The 17,982-nt window shown below is 46.8% G+C and overlaps 1 protein-coding gene across 1 annotated transcript in view; it reads left to right on the forward strand.

The window, feature by feature from the left end:
- The window catches only part of vps52 (VPS52 subunit of GARP complex), a 131,155-nt gene that overhangs the window by 34,129 nt on the left and 79,044 nt on the right, over positions 1–17,982 (forward strand). Inside the window, exons 6-8 of the mRNA XM_059957504.1 lie at positions 5,519–5,694; positions 10,177–10,327; positions 17,523–17,623. Coding sequence (XP_059813487.1) covers positions 5,519–5,694; positions 10,177–10,327; positions 17,523–17,623 — 428 coding nt within the window. The remainder of the gene's footprint in view (positions 1–5,518; positions 5,695–10,176; positions 10,328–17,522; positions 17,624–17,982) is intronic.

Below are 17,982 nucleotides of genomic sequence, written 5' to 3' on the forward strand. Positions count from 1 at the left end.
CAGGTGGCCACCAGTAGACTTGTGGTGATGAGGGGTGTGGAAACTTTGTCCTGTAATAGAGCTGTTTTAAGAATCAGACTCGCGTTTATTATCACTAACCCATGTGGTGTAATTTGTTGGTTTGTGGCAGCAGGACAGTGTCAGTCATAAAAAATACCGTAAATTACAATAAAAATATATAAAAACAAACTGAGTAAAAGGAGAGAAAGTTACTGGCAGATGGCAATAAACTGTAACTAAACATTGTAGGTGTCTTCAGGTTCTTGTACCAGCTCCATGATGGTAGTTGTGGAACATGAATCTGCTCACCCTTTCTATTGTTGATCCCTCATTGAGGATGTGTACGTATCCACCACTTCCCCTTCCTGAAGTCTACAATCAGTTCCTTGGTCTTCCTGATGTTCAGTGCAAGTTTGTTGTGACACCACTCACCCAGCTGATCTATCTCACCACTGTACGCCTCCTCATCATCATCAGCTTCTGCCGAACGCAGTTGTGCCATCGAAGAACGTATGGATCTTAGCCACACAGTCATGGTGAAGAGAGAGTAGAGCAGTGGGCTAATCACACCCCTGAGGTGCCTGGTGAGGAGGAGACATTGTTTCTGATCTGCACTGACTGCAGGCTCCCAACGAGGATCTGGTGCACTGGAGAGATTAGCTTTATTTGTCCCGTGACAGGGCAGGGAATTCAAGTTCATCTGACTACATATATAGAGCACATGAAATAATGTCCTGCCGGACCATAGTGTACTCACAAAATATATATCACACACAGCGCATAATACAAAATATTGCCACAGATAAGTTGTATTTCATTAGGAGTTTGAGGAGGCTTGATTTGTCACCTAAAGCACTCAAAAACATCTACATGTGTACCGTGGAGAGCATTCTGACAGGCTGCATCGCGATCTGGTGTGGGGGTGGGCTTGCTGGACAGGATCAAAAGCAGGTACACAGAGTGCTAAAATTAATCAGCTCCATCTTGGGTACTAACCTCTATAGCTAGTGAGTGCCTCAGAAAGGTGACACCTATTATTAAGGGCCCCCATCACGCAGGGCATGCCCTTTTCTCATTGTTACCATCAGGGAGTTGGTACAGAAGCCTGAGAGCACACACTCAGTGATTCAGGAACGGCTTCTTCCCCTCTGCTATTCAGTTCCTAATGGGCAAATGAGCTGAGGATGAGCCAGTAGGTTTACAAGTAGGTGATGTAATATGTCACGTGACAGGCCAAAACAGTGCAAGCATTGGGTACAAATGCAAGCAGAGCAAAGAGTTAAATTGTACCACAGAGGCAAATTTCAAAAGGGTGAAGAATGCAGGACTGAAGGTGCTCTGTTTAAATGCACGTAGCATTCAGACAAACTCATAATGCAATTAAAGGTTGGTCGGTGTGACATCGTGGGCATCACTGAGTAGTGGCTGAATGAAGGCCACAGTTGGGAGTTCAACATGAAAGCATTTACTTTGTATCAAAAGGACAGCCAGGAAGGCAGAGGGAACGATGTGGCTTTGTTGGTAAAAGATGGAATTACATCTTTAGAAAGAGTTGACATTGGGTCAGAGAATGTTGAATCTTTGTGGGTGGGATTAAGAAACTGCAAAGGTAAAAAAAAAAATGGGAATCTTATATAGGCCTCCAAATAATAGCCAAGATGTGGGGAGCTGGAAAAGGTATGTAATAGGGGTAATGACACAATTGTAATGGGGAACTTCAATATGCAAGGGGATTGGGAAAATCAGGATGGTGTTGGATCACAAGAGAGGGAATTTGTTGAATGCCTATCAGATGGCTTTTTAGTACAGCTTGTGCTTGAGCCTACTCAGGGAAGGGCTATCTTAGACTGGGTGTTATGTGATGGCCCAGATCTTACTCGGAAGCTCAATGTAAAGGAACCCTTAGGAGGCAGTGATCATAATATGATTGAATTCATACTGCAGTGTGAGAGGGAGAAGCACAAGTCAAATGTATCAGTATCACAACGGAATAAAGTGAATTACAGAGGCATGAGAGAGAGGAGCTTTTCGAGGTGGATTAGAGGAGGATACAGGCAGGGATGGCATTTCTGGGAATAGTTCACAAGGCGCAGGATAGATATGTCCCACGGAGGAAGAACTTCTCAAAAGGCAGAGATAGGCAACTGGGGCTGACAAGGGAAGTTAAGGACTGCATAAAAGCCAAGGAAAGGTAGCAAAAGTGAGTGGGAAGTTGGGTGATTGGGAAGCTTTTAAAATCCAGCAAATGCAACTAAATGTAATGCTTGGGGCTATCGGCGTGTGTTTGTCTAAGGGAAAAGCCGTCCATCCACCCAAATTGTGTCTCCCATTTGCGCAGACGTCGTGTAATGCACACCGGAACAAACTCACACATACAATATCAGACAGACACAATATACGTTTTACAGATTACACTTTATAGATCTTAATAGAACTAGGTAATTAATTGCGATACAATATAAAAAGAAAGAAAAAGGCGCCAAAACTTATCAAAGTTCAGTCAGTTTGTGTACAACCGTTGGAGCTCAGTTATCGAAGCCTTCCATTGTCATTCGATCTTCTCCGATCTCCTCGACCCGCCGCCCAGGACCAACCTCGGTGGTCGACCAGAGCGCGTCCAGCACGTCCTCCCTCTTCGGTTCTGCTCCTGAAAAGCCCGCGCATTCACTCCAGGTTCCCACACATACAGATAGAACAACATTGCTTCCAGTGGTTAGTTCCTCCGTTATCAATATCTATAACCCAAACATTTCAACTAAACGGAGCATTACCTCATCAGGTACATACAACGAATCCATTTCATTATAATGCTATGGAGAAGCCATTTTATATATTCAGTTAACAGTTAACATTACAGTAAATAATCTGAGAACCCTACATAAAAAAGCTCTAAGAAGGCAAAAGATGAAATATGAGGGCAGACGAGCCAGTAATATAAAGCAGGATACCAAAAGTTTTTTCAGTTATATAAAGGGGAGGTGAGAGTTGATAGTGGACCACTGGAAAATGATGCTGGAGGTAGTAATGGGGGACAAAGAAATGGCAGATGAGCTTAATGGGTACTTTGCATCTGTCCTCATTGTGAAAAACACTAGCAGTGTGCCAGAGGTCCGTGAGTGTCAGGGAGCAGGAGTGTTTCATTGATATTACAAAGGAAAATGTGCTAGGCAAACTCAAAAGTCTTAAGGCAGATAAGTCACCTGGACCAATGGACTACATCCCAGAGTCCTAAGAGAGGGTGCTGAAGAGACAATGTATGCATTGGTCGTGATCTTTCAAGAATTACTTGATTCTGGCATGGTCCCGGAGGACTGGAATATTGCAAATGTCACTCCACTCTTTAAGAAGGGATAAAGGAAATTACATGCGAGTTAGCCTAACCCCAGTGGTTGGGGAAGTGTTGGAGCCTGTTATTAAGGATGTGGATTCGAGGTACTTGGAGACTAATGATAAAATAAGTCAAAGTCAGCATGGTTTCTGTAAAGGGAAATCTTGCCTGACAAATCTGTTAGAGTTCTTCGGTGAAGTAACAAGCAGGGTAGACAAAAGAGAGGCAGTGGATATCATTTACTTGGATTTTTAGAAGGCATTTGAGAAGATGCCACCCATGAGGCTGCTTAATAAGATAAAATCCCATGGCATTACAGGATGGCATGGATAGCGGAATGGCTGACGGCAGGAGCAGCGAGTGAGAATAAAAGGGGCCTTTTCTGGTTGGCTGCCAGTGATAGTTGGTGTTTCTCAGGGGTCGGTATTGGCACCGTTACTTTTCACATTTTTTGTCATTGATTTGGATAATGGAATTGATGGCTTTGTGTCAAAGATTGTGGATGATACGAAGATAGGTGGAGGGGTAGGTAGTGATGAGGAAGCAATGTGATTGACACAGGACTTAGACAAATTGGAAGAATGGGCAAAAAAGTGGCAGATAGAATAGTGTTGGGAAATGTATGATAATGCATTTTGGTAAAAGGAACAATAGTGCAGACTATTATCTAAATGGGGAGAAGGTTCAAACATCAGAGGTACAGAGGGATTTGGGAGTCCTCATGCAAGACTCCCAGAAGGTTAATTCACAGGATGAGTCTGTGGTAAATAGGCAAATGCCTATTTGGCTCTTATCCCCAGGGGAATAGAATATAAAAGCAAGGAGATAATGCTGAGGCTTTATAAGACACTAGTCAGGCTGCACTTAGAGTGTTGGCAACAGTTTTGTGTCCCATAACTCAGAAAGGATGTGTTGTTATTGGAGAGAGTCCAGAGGAGATTCCAGGAATGAAGGGGTTAATGTATGAGGAGTGTAGAAGAATGCTGGGGGGGGGGGGGTCTCTTTGAAACTACTGAAGTTGAAAGGACTAGATAGGATGATGTTTCCTATGGTGGGGGTATCCAGAAGTGGAGGGCACAGCCTCAAATTTGAGGGGTGACTTTTAGAACAGAGTTAGAGGAATTTTTTTAGCCAGAGAGTTGTACATCTATGGTATGCTCTGCCACAGACTGAGCCGGAGGTCTTATGCTGATGCTGTAAACTGTTGTGCTAGTCACCATGTTACCATGCCGCCAATGTTAATTGTCTCTAGTCAGGGTAACTGACAGAAAGAATCAAAGGGGTGTTGATGGGCATGTGCGGGACCTTAGGGATGTAAGAGTGGGGTGGAATGGGAGGAATTGCCCAGCAAAGTGCCAGTCTAGGCAGAAGGCCAGATGGGCATGTGCGGGACCTTAGGGCTGTAGGAGTGGGGTGAAATGGGAGGAATTGCCCAGCAAAGTGCCGCTTAGACAGAAGGCCAGATGGGCATGTGCGGGACCTTAGGGCTGTAGGAGTAGGGTGGAGTGGGAGGAATTGCCCAGCAAAGTGCCACTTAGACAGAAGGCCAGATGGGCATGTGCAGGACCTTAGGGCTGTAGGAGTGGGGTGGAGTGGGAGGAATTGCCCAGCAAAGTGCCAGTTAGGCAGAAGGCCAGCTGCTGTGATTCAGGTTCAAGATTATGTAAAGCCATTTTCAGTACACAAATGTGAAGGAGAGTTAAATAATTATTACTCTGGATCTGATACTGTACAAAAAAACACACAAAATAAAGACCACAATGATAAAAATGCAAATATAAATGCATAAGATAGTTTCTATATATTGATTGATTGTATGTCCATAAAGTAATGCTAGGCACAGAAGTGTCTGTTTGTAAGGTGATTGACAGGAAATGATCAAGTAGTGGTGGTTTGGGTGTGGAGGGGTGGGTTAGTGGATGGAGGTGTTGCTCAGCCTTACTGCTTGGGGTAAGTAACTGTTTTTGAGTCTGGTGGTCCTGGTGTGGATGCTATGTAGCCTCCCTGACAAACAGTCCATGAGCAGGTTGGGAGGGACCCTTCACTACCATACTCCAGCACCTTTACATACATACTCCATGTCCTTGATGGCCGGTGATGCGTTGGGTACCGTGCAATATGGGAAAGCTTCTTCTGCCTGTCGCTCTGTCACTCTGTCCCTTAACGCCAGCCCTTTCTTCCGTTGCACAGAGAATGGAGCAGATGCTCAGCACCTTCCAGAGTGACCTCAGCAGCATCAGCTGTGAGATCCAGACTCTGCAGGAGCAGTCCATCGCTATGAACATCAAGCTGAAGAACCGCCAGTCTGTCCGCAGCGAGCTCAGCCAGCTCGTCGACGAGCTCGTAGTGCCGAATGCCATGATCGCGTGAGTCAGCAACGCTTCCCTTGTCCCATCTGTGGCCCCTGCTTCAACCTGTCCCACACCTCCCTGACCTCATCCTGCCTCACCCCAGGTGCTTCAGCTATCAGTCGCAGTTCACCTGCCCAACCCCGTCCCCCCACCACTACTAGCCTCACTCACAGTGGGGGAATGTCAACCTGGTGGTTAAATGTGCTTCAACGATCCATGCAGTCGTCTAGTTCTCAGTCCATCCCCATACACCTCCCTACAGCCTCGCCCAATGTGGGGTGTTCAAGGGGGCACCAAGGTGACTGTTTAATCTACTGGATTCATATGGATATCTGACCTTCACTGTGTTGGCTACAGAACTGAATCCGGTACGGTGGAGGTGGGATAGGAAGCAGCTTCCAAAACCTTGAGCAGAAAACACTATGCCAAAATCTGGGCAACAAGTGCAGGGGTTGTTGAAGGTAAACTTGGAGTATTTTTGTGCGGTTCTGGTCACCCACCTACAAGAAAGGTATTGTTACAGACTCAGCAACAATAAATATATGAGTGAGGCAGGGGTTTTTATAACAAATAAAACATTTATTAAACACTGAAAAATAAACCCCCAAAAGTAAACAAATCACTAACGTAACTGGAAGTCAGCTGCTGTGCGGCAGCTTAAACAGTTCTTAAAGCGATGTTGCAAAAAAACAGTTCTTCAAAGTAGTACTGCCAAAAGTTCAAAATGCTTACAGTCCATTAAAGGAGAGACTTCTTGGGCGATTTAAATTCTCTTTCATGTCGTGTCGCTGTGGTTCCCAGTCGAACTACTTTTCCCACGAAGAATTTACGAAGATGGAAATGAAACGGCTTAAAGGCACTGACCTTTCCTTTACAAAACTGTTCCCAATCCTTTTTGCTAATTTCGCAGGGATTAACACAGGGACAGCCAACGAGTTCCTTCCGAATGAGGATCAAACAAGGTCGAACCTGTTTCACCGTCAAAATCGACTTTCCTTGATCTTTTAGCTCCTGAACTCCGATCGTCACTCTCCACTGATTTTTAACTAGCAGTATTATAAAGAAACTGGTGGCAATGACCTTTTAAACTTTAGGCATTAAATAAAACTCCATCTTTCAACTAAACTGCGTCATAACATTAAATCACGCAGTGGCATGAAGTCAACATGGCAAATCCAGCCACGAACTACCCCTCCTCACAGGGAGGGGTCCTCCTTTTATACCCCGTAAAAAAACCTGTCACATGACCTCTACTGGCGGGAAAATGACGTCACTCCACCATCACAAGACCACTACCTTAAGTCCAGTATAGCTTCAACACCTGTCACGTGACAAGTATACCACTGTCACGTGTCACGGGTACGTAACAGTATAAATAAAATTAATGAATAGAGAGAAAATTTTCAAAGATGTTGCTGGGACTTGAGGACCTGAGTTACAGGGAAGCTTGTATCTTATTCCCTGGTGCATAGGAGATTGAGGGCAGATCATACAGATAACTGGATCAGCAATTTTGCACATTGCTCCAAGATTGGGTGTGTAGTGGACAGAGAGGAGGGCTCTTCTTCAGAGGCCTTCAGCATCCGCAGCGGTGTGAAGCAGAGCTGTGTGCTTGCCCCCACCATGTTCAGCATCTTCTTCACAGTCATGCTGAAGCACGCCTTTGGAACGTCATCTGATGGCGTCTATCTCCACACCAGATTGGACGGGAGGCTGCTCAGTCTGTTCTGGCTGAGGGCGAAAACCAAGGTTGGTGAAGTACTCATCAGGGACATGTTGTTTGCAGACGACGCAGCACTGGCAACGGACTCTGAAGAGCAACTGCAACGCCTCATGGACAGCTTCTCACGAGCCTGTCAGGACTTCAGCTTGACCATCAGCCTGAAGAAGACCAACATGTTGGGTCAAGGCATTGGGCACCCCCCCCCCCCCCCGCCATTACCATCAACAACTACGAGCTGGAGGTTAATGAGTTTACATACTTTGGCTCCACCATCACGGACAGTCTTTTCCTAGACCCCGAGATCAACCGACGGATCGGACGAGCAGCCTCAACATTCGCCAGGCTGACAAAGAGAGTCCGGGAGAACAGAAAGCTGATGACGCACACCAGGGTTGCAGTCTGCAGGGCCTGTGTCCTCAGTACACTGCTTTTCGGCAGCGAGACCTGGAGCCTCTACTTCAGACAGGAGCAGTGTCTTCCATCTTCGCAGCCTGAGACGCATCCTGGACATCAAGTGGACTGACCGAGTCACCAACAATGAAGTCCTGGCCCAGCCCAGATACCCAGCCTCGTCGCCCTGCTCCATCAATGACTTCTCCGCTGGCTGGGCCACATACACTGCATGTCAGACGGGAGGATGCACAAGGGCACAAGGGCAGCCCCATCTTAGTTTCAAAGATGTCTGCAAGAGAGACATGAAGTCACTGAACTGGAACGTTGAGAGGTGGGAGGACATTGCAAGTGATCGCTCTCGCTGGAGGCTGGAACTATGCAGAGGTCTGAAAAGAGGAGAAGAGAAGCTGAGGCTTGCTGCTGAAGAAAAACGCACTTGCTGAAAAAACAGCACCAAGACAACACTGGAGGACAGCGCCTTCGAGTGCAGTGGCTGCAGCCGAGACTGCCACTCCTGTGTGGGCCTCGACAGCCACAACAGACGCTGCTCTACCATCACAGACTGAACCAAGACTTTCCAGGCACAGATCCATAGCCTTGCGAGACTAACGGATGCCATCATCACCATATGTTAACTTGAGTTTAATTTCTTGCAGGCATTTACAGAAAAAAATAAAATACAGAATTTATGGAAGACTCCATCAGCAAAGACTGACAAAAAACCAGTGTGCAGAAGACAAATTACTGCAAAAAAACTGAGAACATGAGTTGAAAAGAGTCCCTGAAAGTGAGTCTGTAAGTTGTAGAATCAATTCAGAGTTGTGGGGAGTGAAGTTATCCCACGCTGGTTCAAGAGCCCGATGGTTTTAGGGTATTAGCTGTTCCTGAACCTGGTGGTGTGGGACCTTCTACCCAATGGTAGTGGCAAGAAGAGAGCAAGGCCTGGATGGTTGGGGTTTTTCATGTGGCTGCTGTCCTTGCAGTGGTGCTCAGTGGTGGGGGGGGGGGGGGCTTTGCTTGTGATGGAGTGGGCTGTATCCTCCACTATCTGTCGTTTATCCCAGCCCTGGACATTGGTGTTTCCTTTCCAGGCTGTGAGGCAGTCAGTTAGTATTCTCTCCATTGTTTATCTACAGACGTTCATGACTCCAACCACTGACAAGAATGAAACTGTTTGACCATCGGGCTCCTGAACCGGTGTGGATAACCTTACCCCCCACAACTCTGAACTATTCCACAACTTATGGACTATCCCAGCAGATTCAAGAACTGTTATTACCCTACATCCATCAGGCTGCTGAACAGGCATGGATAACTTCACTCACCAAATATCTGTACTTCGACCTGCAGTCTCACTTTCAAGGATAATACAACACACGTCCTCAAGGTTATTTAGTTATTTATATTTAAATTTCAAAATTTGAATCCAACATGGTGGTGCACAGGGACACAGTGACTCTTCTGCTCCAAATAATGGTGCTTACTTTATTCTTCCATATTTTTTACAATGTTTTTCACATTTCCCAGCAGTCATTAATGGATGAATAATCAATTTATGCATATAAGCTATCTTATGTATTTACTGGATAATTTTGGTTTCTATTATTATTATTGTGTACCTTATCCTTTGTGTTTGTTTTTTATGCTGCATCTGATCCAGAGTAGCATTTATTTTGTTCTCTTTACACTCCTTTACAGGAAATGACATTAAACAATGTCGAATCTTGTTTATTTATTTATTTATTGTTTTTTTTATTAGCATAGTTTGTCTTCTTTTGTACATTGGTTTGTCAGTCTTTTATTGATCTTGTCGGTCTTTTATGTCTCTGTTGTATTCTGAATGCCTGAAAGAAAATGATTTTCAGGGTAGTTTATGGTGACATATATGTACTTTGATAAAAGGTTTACTTCAAGCTTTTAGAACTTTGAAATGGCTTTGTAGGCTATATGCTGAATTGGGGGGAGGGAATAAATAGTGCCGGTGTTGTCCGCATCCCATAGAGGAGTAATTAGAGTCCTAGTATCTGCAAATTTTGTGCCTGCGCCTGTTATCGACTGCAGTCCCCCCCTTTCTATTTCAGCATCATCCTGGACACCCCGGTGACTGTCGATGACAGCCAGTGACGTGGCCACACCCGCTTTCCATTGCTGCCCCTCACTGACCCCTCCGTTCTATTTCAGCATCATCCTGGACACCCCGGTGACTCTCGATGACAGCCAGTGACGTGGCCACACCCGCTTTCCGTTGCTGCCCCTCACTGACCCCTCCGTTCTATTTCAGCATCATCCTGGACACCCCGGTGACTCTCGATGACAGCCAGTGACGTGGCCACACCCGCTTTCCATTGCTGCCCCTCACTGACCCCTCCGTTCTATTTCAGCATCATCCTGGACACCCCGGTGACGGAGCAGCAGTTTCTGGAACAGCTCCATGAGCTCAATAACAAAATCAATTATGTCAAGGAACAGTCCTTCAAGGAGACCTTGGCGTGTTCTGATGTGCAAGATATCCTCGACCGTCTCAAGATTAAGGTAGGGCTGAGGGAACTGGGCCGACGAACACCGAGAAACTTGTTTGCAGAGAAAGGGAATCAAAACCTTACAAAGATGGAATGACACAAAGACAGGCGGGCATGGTAGCATAGTGTTTTACAGCACCTGCGACACAGGATCAATTCCCGATGTTGTCTATAAAGAGTTTGTACGTTCTCCCTGTGGCCGTGTGCCTCAGTGTTCTGGTCTCCACAGACGTATGGTTAGGGTTAGTAAGTTGTGGGCATGCTATGTTGGCGCTGGAGACGTGGTAACACTTGCAGCCTGGCTCCAGCTCATCCTCAGCCTGTGCTGGTTGTTGATGCAAACAATACACTTCACTGAGTATTTCGGTGGATTTGTGGATTTCTATTAATTTGTTTATTTAGGGAAACGGCGCGGAGTGGGCCCTTGAGGCTCCTAGAGCCAAGCCACCCAGCAAACCACATAACCTAGTCATGGGACACTTTGAAATGACTAATTACTCAACTCGCCACTATGTCAATAGTGCAGGGGTAGGCCATTCAGCCCTTCTAGCCAGCACCACCATTCATGATCATGGCTGATCATACACAATCAGTACCCCGTTCCTGCCCTCTCCTTATATCCCTTGACCCCGCTATCTATAAGAGCTCTATCTAACTCTCTCTTGAATGCATCCAGAGACTTTGCCTCCACTGCCTTCTGGGGCAGAGCATTCCACATATCCACCACTCTCTCGGTGAAAAAGTTTTTCGGCATCTCTGTTCTAAATGGCCTACCCCTTATTCTTAAACTGTGGCTTCTAGTTCTGGACTCACCCATCAGCGGGAACATGCTTCCCGCCTCCAGAGTGTCCAATCCCTTAATAATCTTATATGTTTCAATCAGATCCCCTCTCATCCTTCTAAATTCTAGTGTATACAAGCCCAGTCACTCCAATCTTTCAACATAAGACAGTCCCGCCATTCCAGGAATTAACCGTGTGACCCTACGCTGTATTCCCTCAATAGCAAGAATGTCCTTCCTCAAATTTGGAGACCAAAACTGCACACAATACTCCAGGTGTAGTCTCACCAGGGCCCTGTACAGCTGCAGAAGGACCTCTTTACTCAATTCCTCTTGTTATAAAGGCTGGCATGCCATTAGCTTTCTTCACTGTCTGCTGTACCTGCATGCTTGCTTTCATTGACTGATGTACAAGAACACCCAGATCTCGTTGTACTTCCCTTTTTCCTAACGACTCCATTTAGACAGTAATCTGCCTTCTTGTTCTTGCCACCAAAGTGGATAACCTCACATTTATCCACATTAAACTGCTTCTGCCATACATTTGCCCACTCACCCAACCTGTCCAAGTCACCCTGCATTCTCATAACATCCTCCTGAGATTTCACACTGCCACCCAGCTGTGTGTCATCAGCAAATTTGCTAATGTTACTTTTAATCCCTTCATCTAAATCATTAATGTATATTGTAAACAGCTGCGGTCCCAGCGCCCAACCTTGTGGTACCCCACTGGTCACAGCCTGCCATTCCGAAAGGGACCTGTTAATCGCTACTCTTTGTTTCCTGTCAGCCAGCCAATTTTCAATCCATGTCAGTACTCTGCCCCCAATACCATGTGCCCAAATTTTGCCCACTAATCTCCTATGTGGGACTTTATCAAAGGCTTTCTGAAAGTCCAGGTGTACTACATCCACTGGCTCTCCCTTGTCCATTTTCATAGTTACATCCTCAAAAAACTCCAGAAGATTAGTCAAGCATGATTTTCCCTTCATAAATCCATGCTGACTCGGACTGATCCTTCTACTGCTATCCAAATGTGTCGTAATTTCCTCTTTTATAATTGACTCCAGCATCTTTCCCACCACTGACGTCAGGCTAACCGGTCTATAATTCCCTGCTTTCTCTCTCCCTCCTTTCTTGAAAAGTGGGACAACATTAGCCACCCACCAATCTGCAGGAACTGATCCTGAATCTATAGAACATTGGAAAATGATTACCAGTGCGCCCACGATTTCTAGAGCCACCTCCTTAAGTACCCTGGGATGCAGACCATCAGGTCCCGGGGACTTATCAGCCTTCAGACTCAACATTCTATCCAACGCCGTTTCTTGCCTAATATAAATTTCCTTCAGTTCATCCATTACCCTAGTTCCTTTGGCCAGTATTTCATCTGGGAGATTGTTTGTGTCTTCCCTAGTGAAGACAGATCCAAAGTACCTGTTCAACTCATCTGCCATTTCCTTGTTCCCCATAATAAATTCACCCATTTCTGTCTTCAATGGCCCAATTTTGGTCTTAACTATTTTTTTCTTTTCACATACCTAAAGAAGCTTTTACTATCCTCCTTTATATTCTTGGTTAGTTTACCCTCGTACCTCATTTTTTCTCCATGTATTTGGATTGTGGGAGGAGAGTGGAGCATTTGGAGGAGGGAAGAAGTGTGCTTACTGAGGAGGCTGGAACTGAACTCCAATCTCCGATGCCTTAGGCTGTAACAGCGTTCTGTGACATGAACATTGATTTCTCCAGCATCTCATAATTTCTCACCACTTCCCCATCTCTGTTTTACCAATCCCCATTGTGGTCCCCCTTTCACCTCTTTATTTCTTGTCACCTCCCTGTCACCCCCCTCACCTACCTTTGGAACTCCTCTACCTTCTCTTTGTCCTTTGGCCCACTCTCCACATGCCGTTACTGCTCAGGCCGTTGCAGATGTCAGAGTTCAATCCAGCACCCTCTCTCAGTGGTTTGCATGACCTTTCCATGACTGCGTGGCTTTCCTCTGGATGCTCTGGTTTCCTCCCACAATCCAGAGACATACCAGTTAGTAGATTAATTTGTCATTGTGAATTGTCCTGTGATTACAGTAGACGAGGGTTAAATCTGTAGGTTGTTGGGTAGTGAGGCTCGTTGGGCTGGAAGGGCATGTACTGTGCCATATCTCTGAATGAATCAGCATGTAAATAGATAAATCCATTATGCTTGTCCACTGTACCTGGTCACACCCATCACTAGAAGATTGTGTCCTCCTGTCCCCCACCTCCCCTCGCCTGGTCACACCCATCACTACCAGATTGTATCCTCCTGTCCCCCACCTCCCCTCGCCTGGTCACACCCATCACTACCAGCTTGTATCCTCCTGTTCCCCACCTCCCCTCACCTGGTCACACCCATCACTACCAGATTGTGTCCTCCTGTCCCCCACCTCCCCTCGCCTGGTCACACCCATCACTACCAGATTGTATCCTCCTGTCCCCCACCTCCCCTCGCCTGGTCACACCCATCACTACCAGATTGTGTCCTCCTGTCCCCCACCTCCCCTCGCCTGGTCACACCCATCACTACCAGATTGTATCCTCCTGTCCCCCACCTCCCCTCGCCTGGTCACACCCATCACTACCAGATTGTATCCTCCTGTCCCCCACCTCCCCTCGCCTGGTCACACCCATCACTACCAGCTTGTATCCTCCTGTTCCCCACCTCCCCTCACCTGGTCACACCCATCACTACCAGATTGTGTCCTCCTGTTCCCCACCTCCCCTCGCCTGGTCACACCCATCACTACCAGATTGTGTCCTCCTGTTCCCCACCTCCCCTCGCCTGGTCACACCCATCACTACCAGATTGTGTCCTCCTGTCCCCCACCTCCCCTCGCCTGGTCACACCCATCACTACCAGATTGTGTCCTCCTGTTCCCCACCTCCCCTCACCTGGTCACACCCATCACTACCAGATTGTGTCCTCCTGTTCCCCACCTCCCCTCGCCTGGTCACACCCATCACTACCAGATTGTGTCCTCCTGTCCCCCACCTCCCCTCGCCTGGTCACACCCATCACTACCAGATTGTGTCCTCCTGTTCCCCACCTCCCCTCACCTGGTCACACCCATCATTACCAGCTTGTATCCTCCTGTTCCCCACCTCCCCTCACCTGGTCACACCCATCATTACCAGCTTGTATCCTCCTGTTCCCCACCTCCCCTCACCTGGTCACACCCATCATTACCAGCTTGTATCCTCCTGTTCCTCACCTCCCCTCACCTGGTCACACCCATCACTACCAGATTGTGTCCTCCTGTTCCCCACCTCCCCTCACCTGGTCACACCCATCACTACCAGATTGTGTCCTCCTGTTCCCCACCTCCCCTCACCTGGTCACACCCATCACTACCAGCTTGTATCCTCCTGTGCCCCACCTCCCCTCACCTGGTCACACCCATCACTACCAGATTGTGTCCTCCTGTTCCCCACCTCCCCTCACCTGGTCACACCCATCACTACCAGCTTGTATCCTCCTGTTCCTCACCTCCCCCCACCTGGTCACACCCATCACTACCAGATTGTGTCCTCCTGTTCCCCACCTCCCCCCACCTGGTCACACCCATCACTACCAGCTTGTATCCTTCTGTTCCCCACCTCCCCTCACCTGGTCACACCCATCACTACCAGATTGTGTCCTCCTGTTCCTCACCTCCCCTCACCTGGTCACACCCATCATTACCAGCTTGTATCCTCCTGTTCCCCACCTCCCCTCACCTGGTCACACCCATCATTACCAGCTTGTATCCTCCTGTGCCCCACCTCCCCCCACCTGGTCACACCCATCACTACCAGCTTGTATCCTTCTGTTCCCCACCTCCCCTCACCTGGTCACACCCATCATTACCAGCTTGTATCCTTCTGTTCCCCACCTCCCCTCACCTGGTCACACCCATCATTACCAGATTGTATCCTTCTGTTCCCCACCTCCCCTCACCTGGTCACACCCATCACTACCAGCTTGTATCCTCCTGTTCCTCACCTCCCCCCACCTGGTCACACCCATCACTACCAGCTTGTGTCCTCCTGCCCCCCACAAGAATTAAAATAGACTTGAGGGATGGTGAGAATATGGAACGAACTATCAAAGGAAGTAGATCAGACAGGTATAATAACCGCATTTAAAATCATTTCGCCAGCACATGGATTGGAAAGGTTTCGAGAGAAATGGGCCAAGCTGAGGCAAACCTTTCTCTCATTGGACAGAAGATGCAAAAGTTTGAAAACATTTACAACCGGAGTCAGAAACAGCCTCTATCCCGCTGTTAGTAGGCCACTGAATCTGAGTCTGAGTGGATATGGGGAGGATGTTTCCTTAGTGGGAGAGTCTAGGACCGGAGGGTACAGAATAAAGGACATCCATTTAGAACAGAAATGAAGAGCAATGTCATTGCCAGAGGGTGGTAAATCTGTGGAATTCACCTGCAGTTTTAACTTACTGTCTTATTGTAGAAATGGGACTAGTTTAGATGGTCAGTATATTCCAGTTGGGCTGATTAGTCTGTTTACTCGTTAGAACTCTTTTTAAAGAATTCCCTCCCATGGACTCTGAGAATCCAGAATCAGGTTTAATATCACCGGCATACATCATGAAATTTGTTGTTTTGCAGCAGCAGTACGTTGCAATAGACACAATGCTTTACAGTACCAGCCACCTGCCGCTGTCTGTAAGCAGTCTGTATGTTCTCCCCATAACCACATAGGTTTTCTCCGGGTGCTCCCACAGTCCAAGTACATATAGGTTAGTCTGTTAATTGGTCATTGTAAATTGTCCTGTGATTCAGCTGGAGTTGAGTAGATGGTGTTGGGTGGTGTGTCTTGCCCGTGATTCAGCTGGGGTTGAGTAGATGGTGTTGGGTGTTGTGTCTTGCCCGTGATTCAGCTGGGGTTGAGTCGATGGTTGTTGGGTGTTGTGCCTTGCCCGTTATTCAGCTGGGGTTGAGTAGATGGTTGTTGGGTCGTGTGTCTTGCCCGTGATTCAGCTGGGGTTGAGTAGATGGTGTTGGGAGGTGTGTCTTGCCCGTGATTCAGCTGGGGTTGAGTAGATGGTGTTGGGTGTTGTGTCTTGCTCGTGATTCAGCTGGGTTTGAGTAGATGGTGTTGGGTGTTGTGTGTTGCCCGTGATTCAGCTGGGGTTGAGTAGATGGTGTTGGGTGTTGTGTGTTGCCCGTGATTCAGCTGGGGTTGAGTAGATGGTGTTGGGTGTTGTGTGTTGCCCGTGATTCAGCTGGGGTTGAGTAGATGGTGTTGGGTGTTGTGTCTTGCCCGTGATTCAGCTGGGGTTGAGTAGATGGTTGTTGGATCGTGTGGCTCGCAGAGCCGGAAGGGCCTATCCTGTGCGGGATCTCAATAATGTGATTTTGATTACTTTGTTTAACTATTTGCACAATTCATCCTCTTTTGCAAATTGGAAATGTGGGAGTCTTGTGTGTGCTTTCTGGTGAATTCTGCTGAGTGTTTCTTTACTTTCTGAGTGTCTGAAAGAAGATGAATCTCATTGCTGTATCTGAAGTAGATAATTTGACAATAAATTTGAACTTTCAACTTTGAAAGCCTTTCAGCCCTTCAGCTTGGTAAAAATCATGGATAATCTCTGACCTACTTTGAGCATATCCCTTGATAACTGAGATCTGAAGTTAACCACTGACCTGGTGTCAGTTGCTACCAAGCCTCTCTGTTGGGTAAGAGTTGCTTAAGCTTCATCTTTCACTGAAGTTTTTAATTTTCCCTGCTGTGCTAGAATCCTCCAAGATGCAATAACCCACTCATAGACAAAGTAAATTGACAATGAGCTATCCAACAGTCTTGATAAAGGGTTTCAGCTTGAAACATCGACTGTACCTTTTTCCATAGATGCAGGCTGACTGGCTGAGTTCCTCCAGCATTTTGTGTGCGTTTAAGTAAATAAACAGTGACAACAACCTCTGTGCAAAAGGAGACAAAGTGTGCAAATATAAAATAATACTGAGTGAGAAGAAGAGTCGTAAAAACTCATAGCGTGTAGAATCATTTCAGAGTGAAGGTGAATGAAGTTATCCACGCTGGTTCAATAGTCTGATGGTGGTAGGGTAATACCGTAATGAATCTGGTGGGACCTAAAGTTCCTGTACGTACTGCCCAATGGTAGTAACCAGAAAAGAGCTTGGTCTGGATGGTGGGCGTCCTTGATGATAATTGTTGATTTATCTCGTCAGTGAGAGAGTGTGGGCAGAGTAGCAGTTGGAAAAATACAGAAAATGGATTGGCAGGTGTTTGGAAACACAGGAAGTGGGTTAGAGCATGGTATTGGACCTTTCAGATGGGCCCATTCGCCAACTAAGTTCCCTGGTGAAGTTTAAGGGTCCTGCTGTCAACTCGAAAAGGTAATGATTCCTGATCCTCTTGTCCAGGCAGTTTCGAAAATCCGGGAATTTATACTCCAGAAGATCTACTCGTTCCGCAAGCCAATGACCAACTACCAGGTTCCACAGAATGCACTGCTGAAGTACAGGTGAGATACTTTCCTGTCCAGTTCCCAGAAACACTGATCTACAGGTGAGATACTTTCCTGTCCAGTTCCCAGAAACACTGATCTACAGGTGAGATACATTCCTGTCCAGATCCCAGAGACACTGATCTACAGGTGAGATACATTCCTGTCCAGATCCCAGAGACACTGATCTACAGGTGAGAGGTGTTCCTGCCCAATTCCCAAACCCATTGCCAATGTACAAGTGAGATAAGTTCCTGTCCAATTACCAAATCCACTGCCAATGTACAAGTGAGATCTGTTCCTGTCCCAATTTCCAAATACACTGCTGAAGTACAGGTGAGATGCATTCCTGTCCAGATCCCAGAGACACTGAACTA

This window comes from Hypanus sabinus, assembly GCF_030144855.1.
Source record: "Hypanus sabinus isolate sHypSab1 chromosome 5 unlocalized genomic scaffold, sHypSab1.hap1 SUPER_5_unloc_1, whole genome shotgun sequence".
NCBI classification, from domain to species: domain Eukaryota; kingdom Metazoa; phylum Chordata; class Chondrichthyes; order Myliobatiformes; family Dasyatidae; genus Hypanus; species Hypanus sabinus.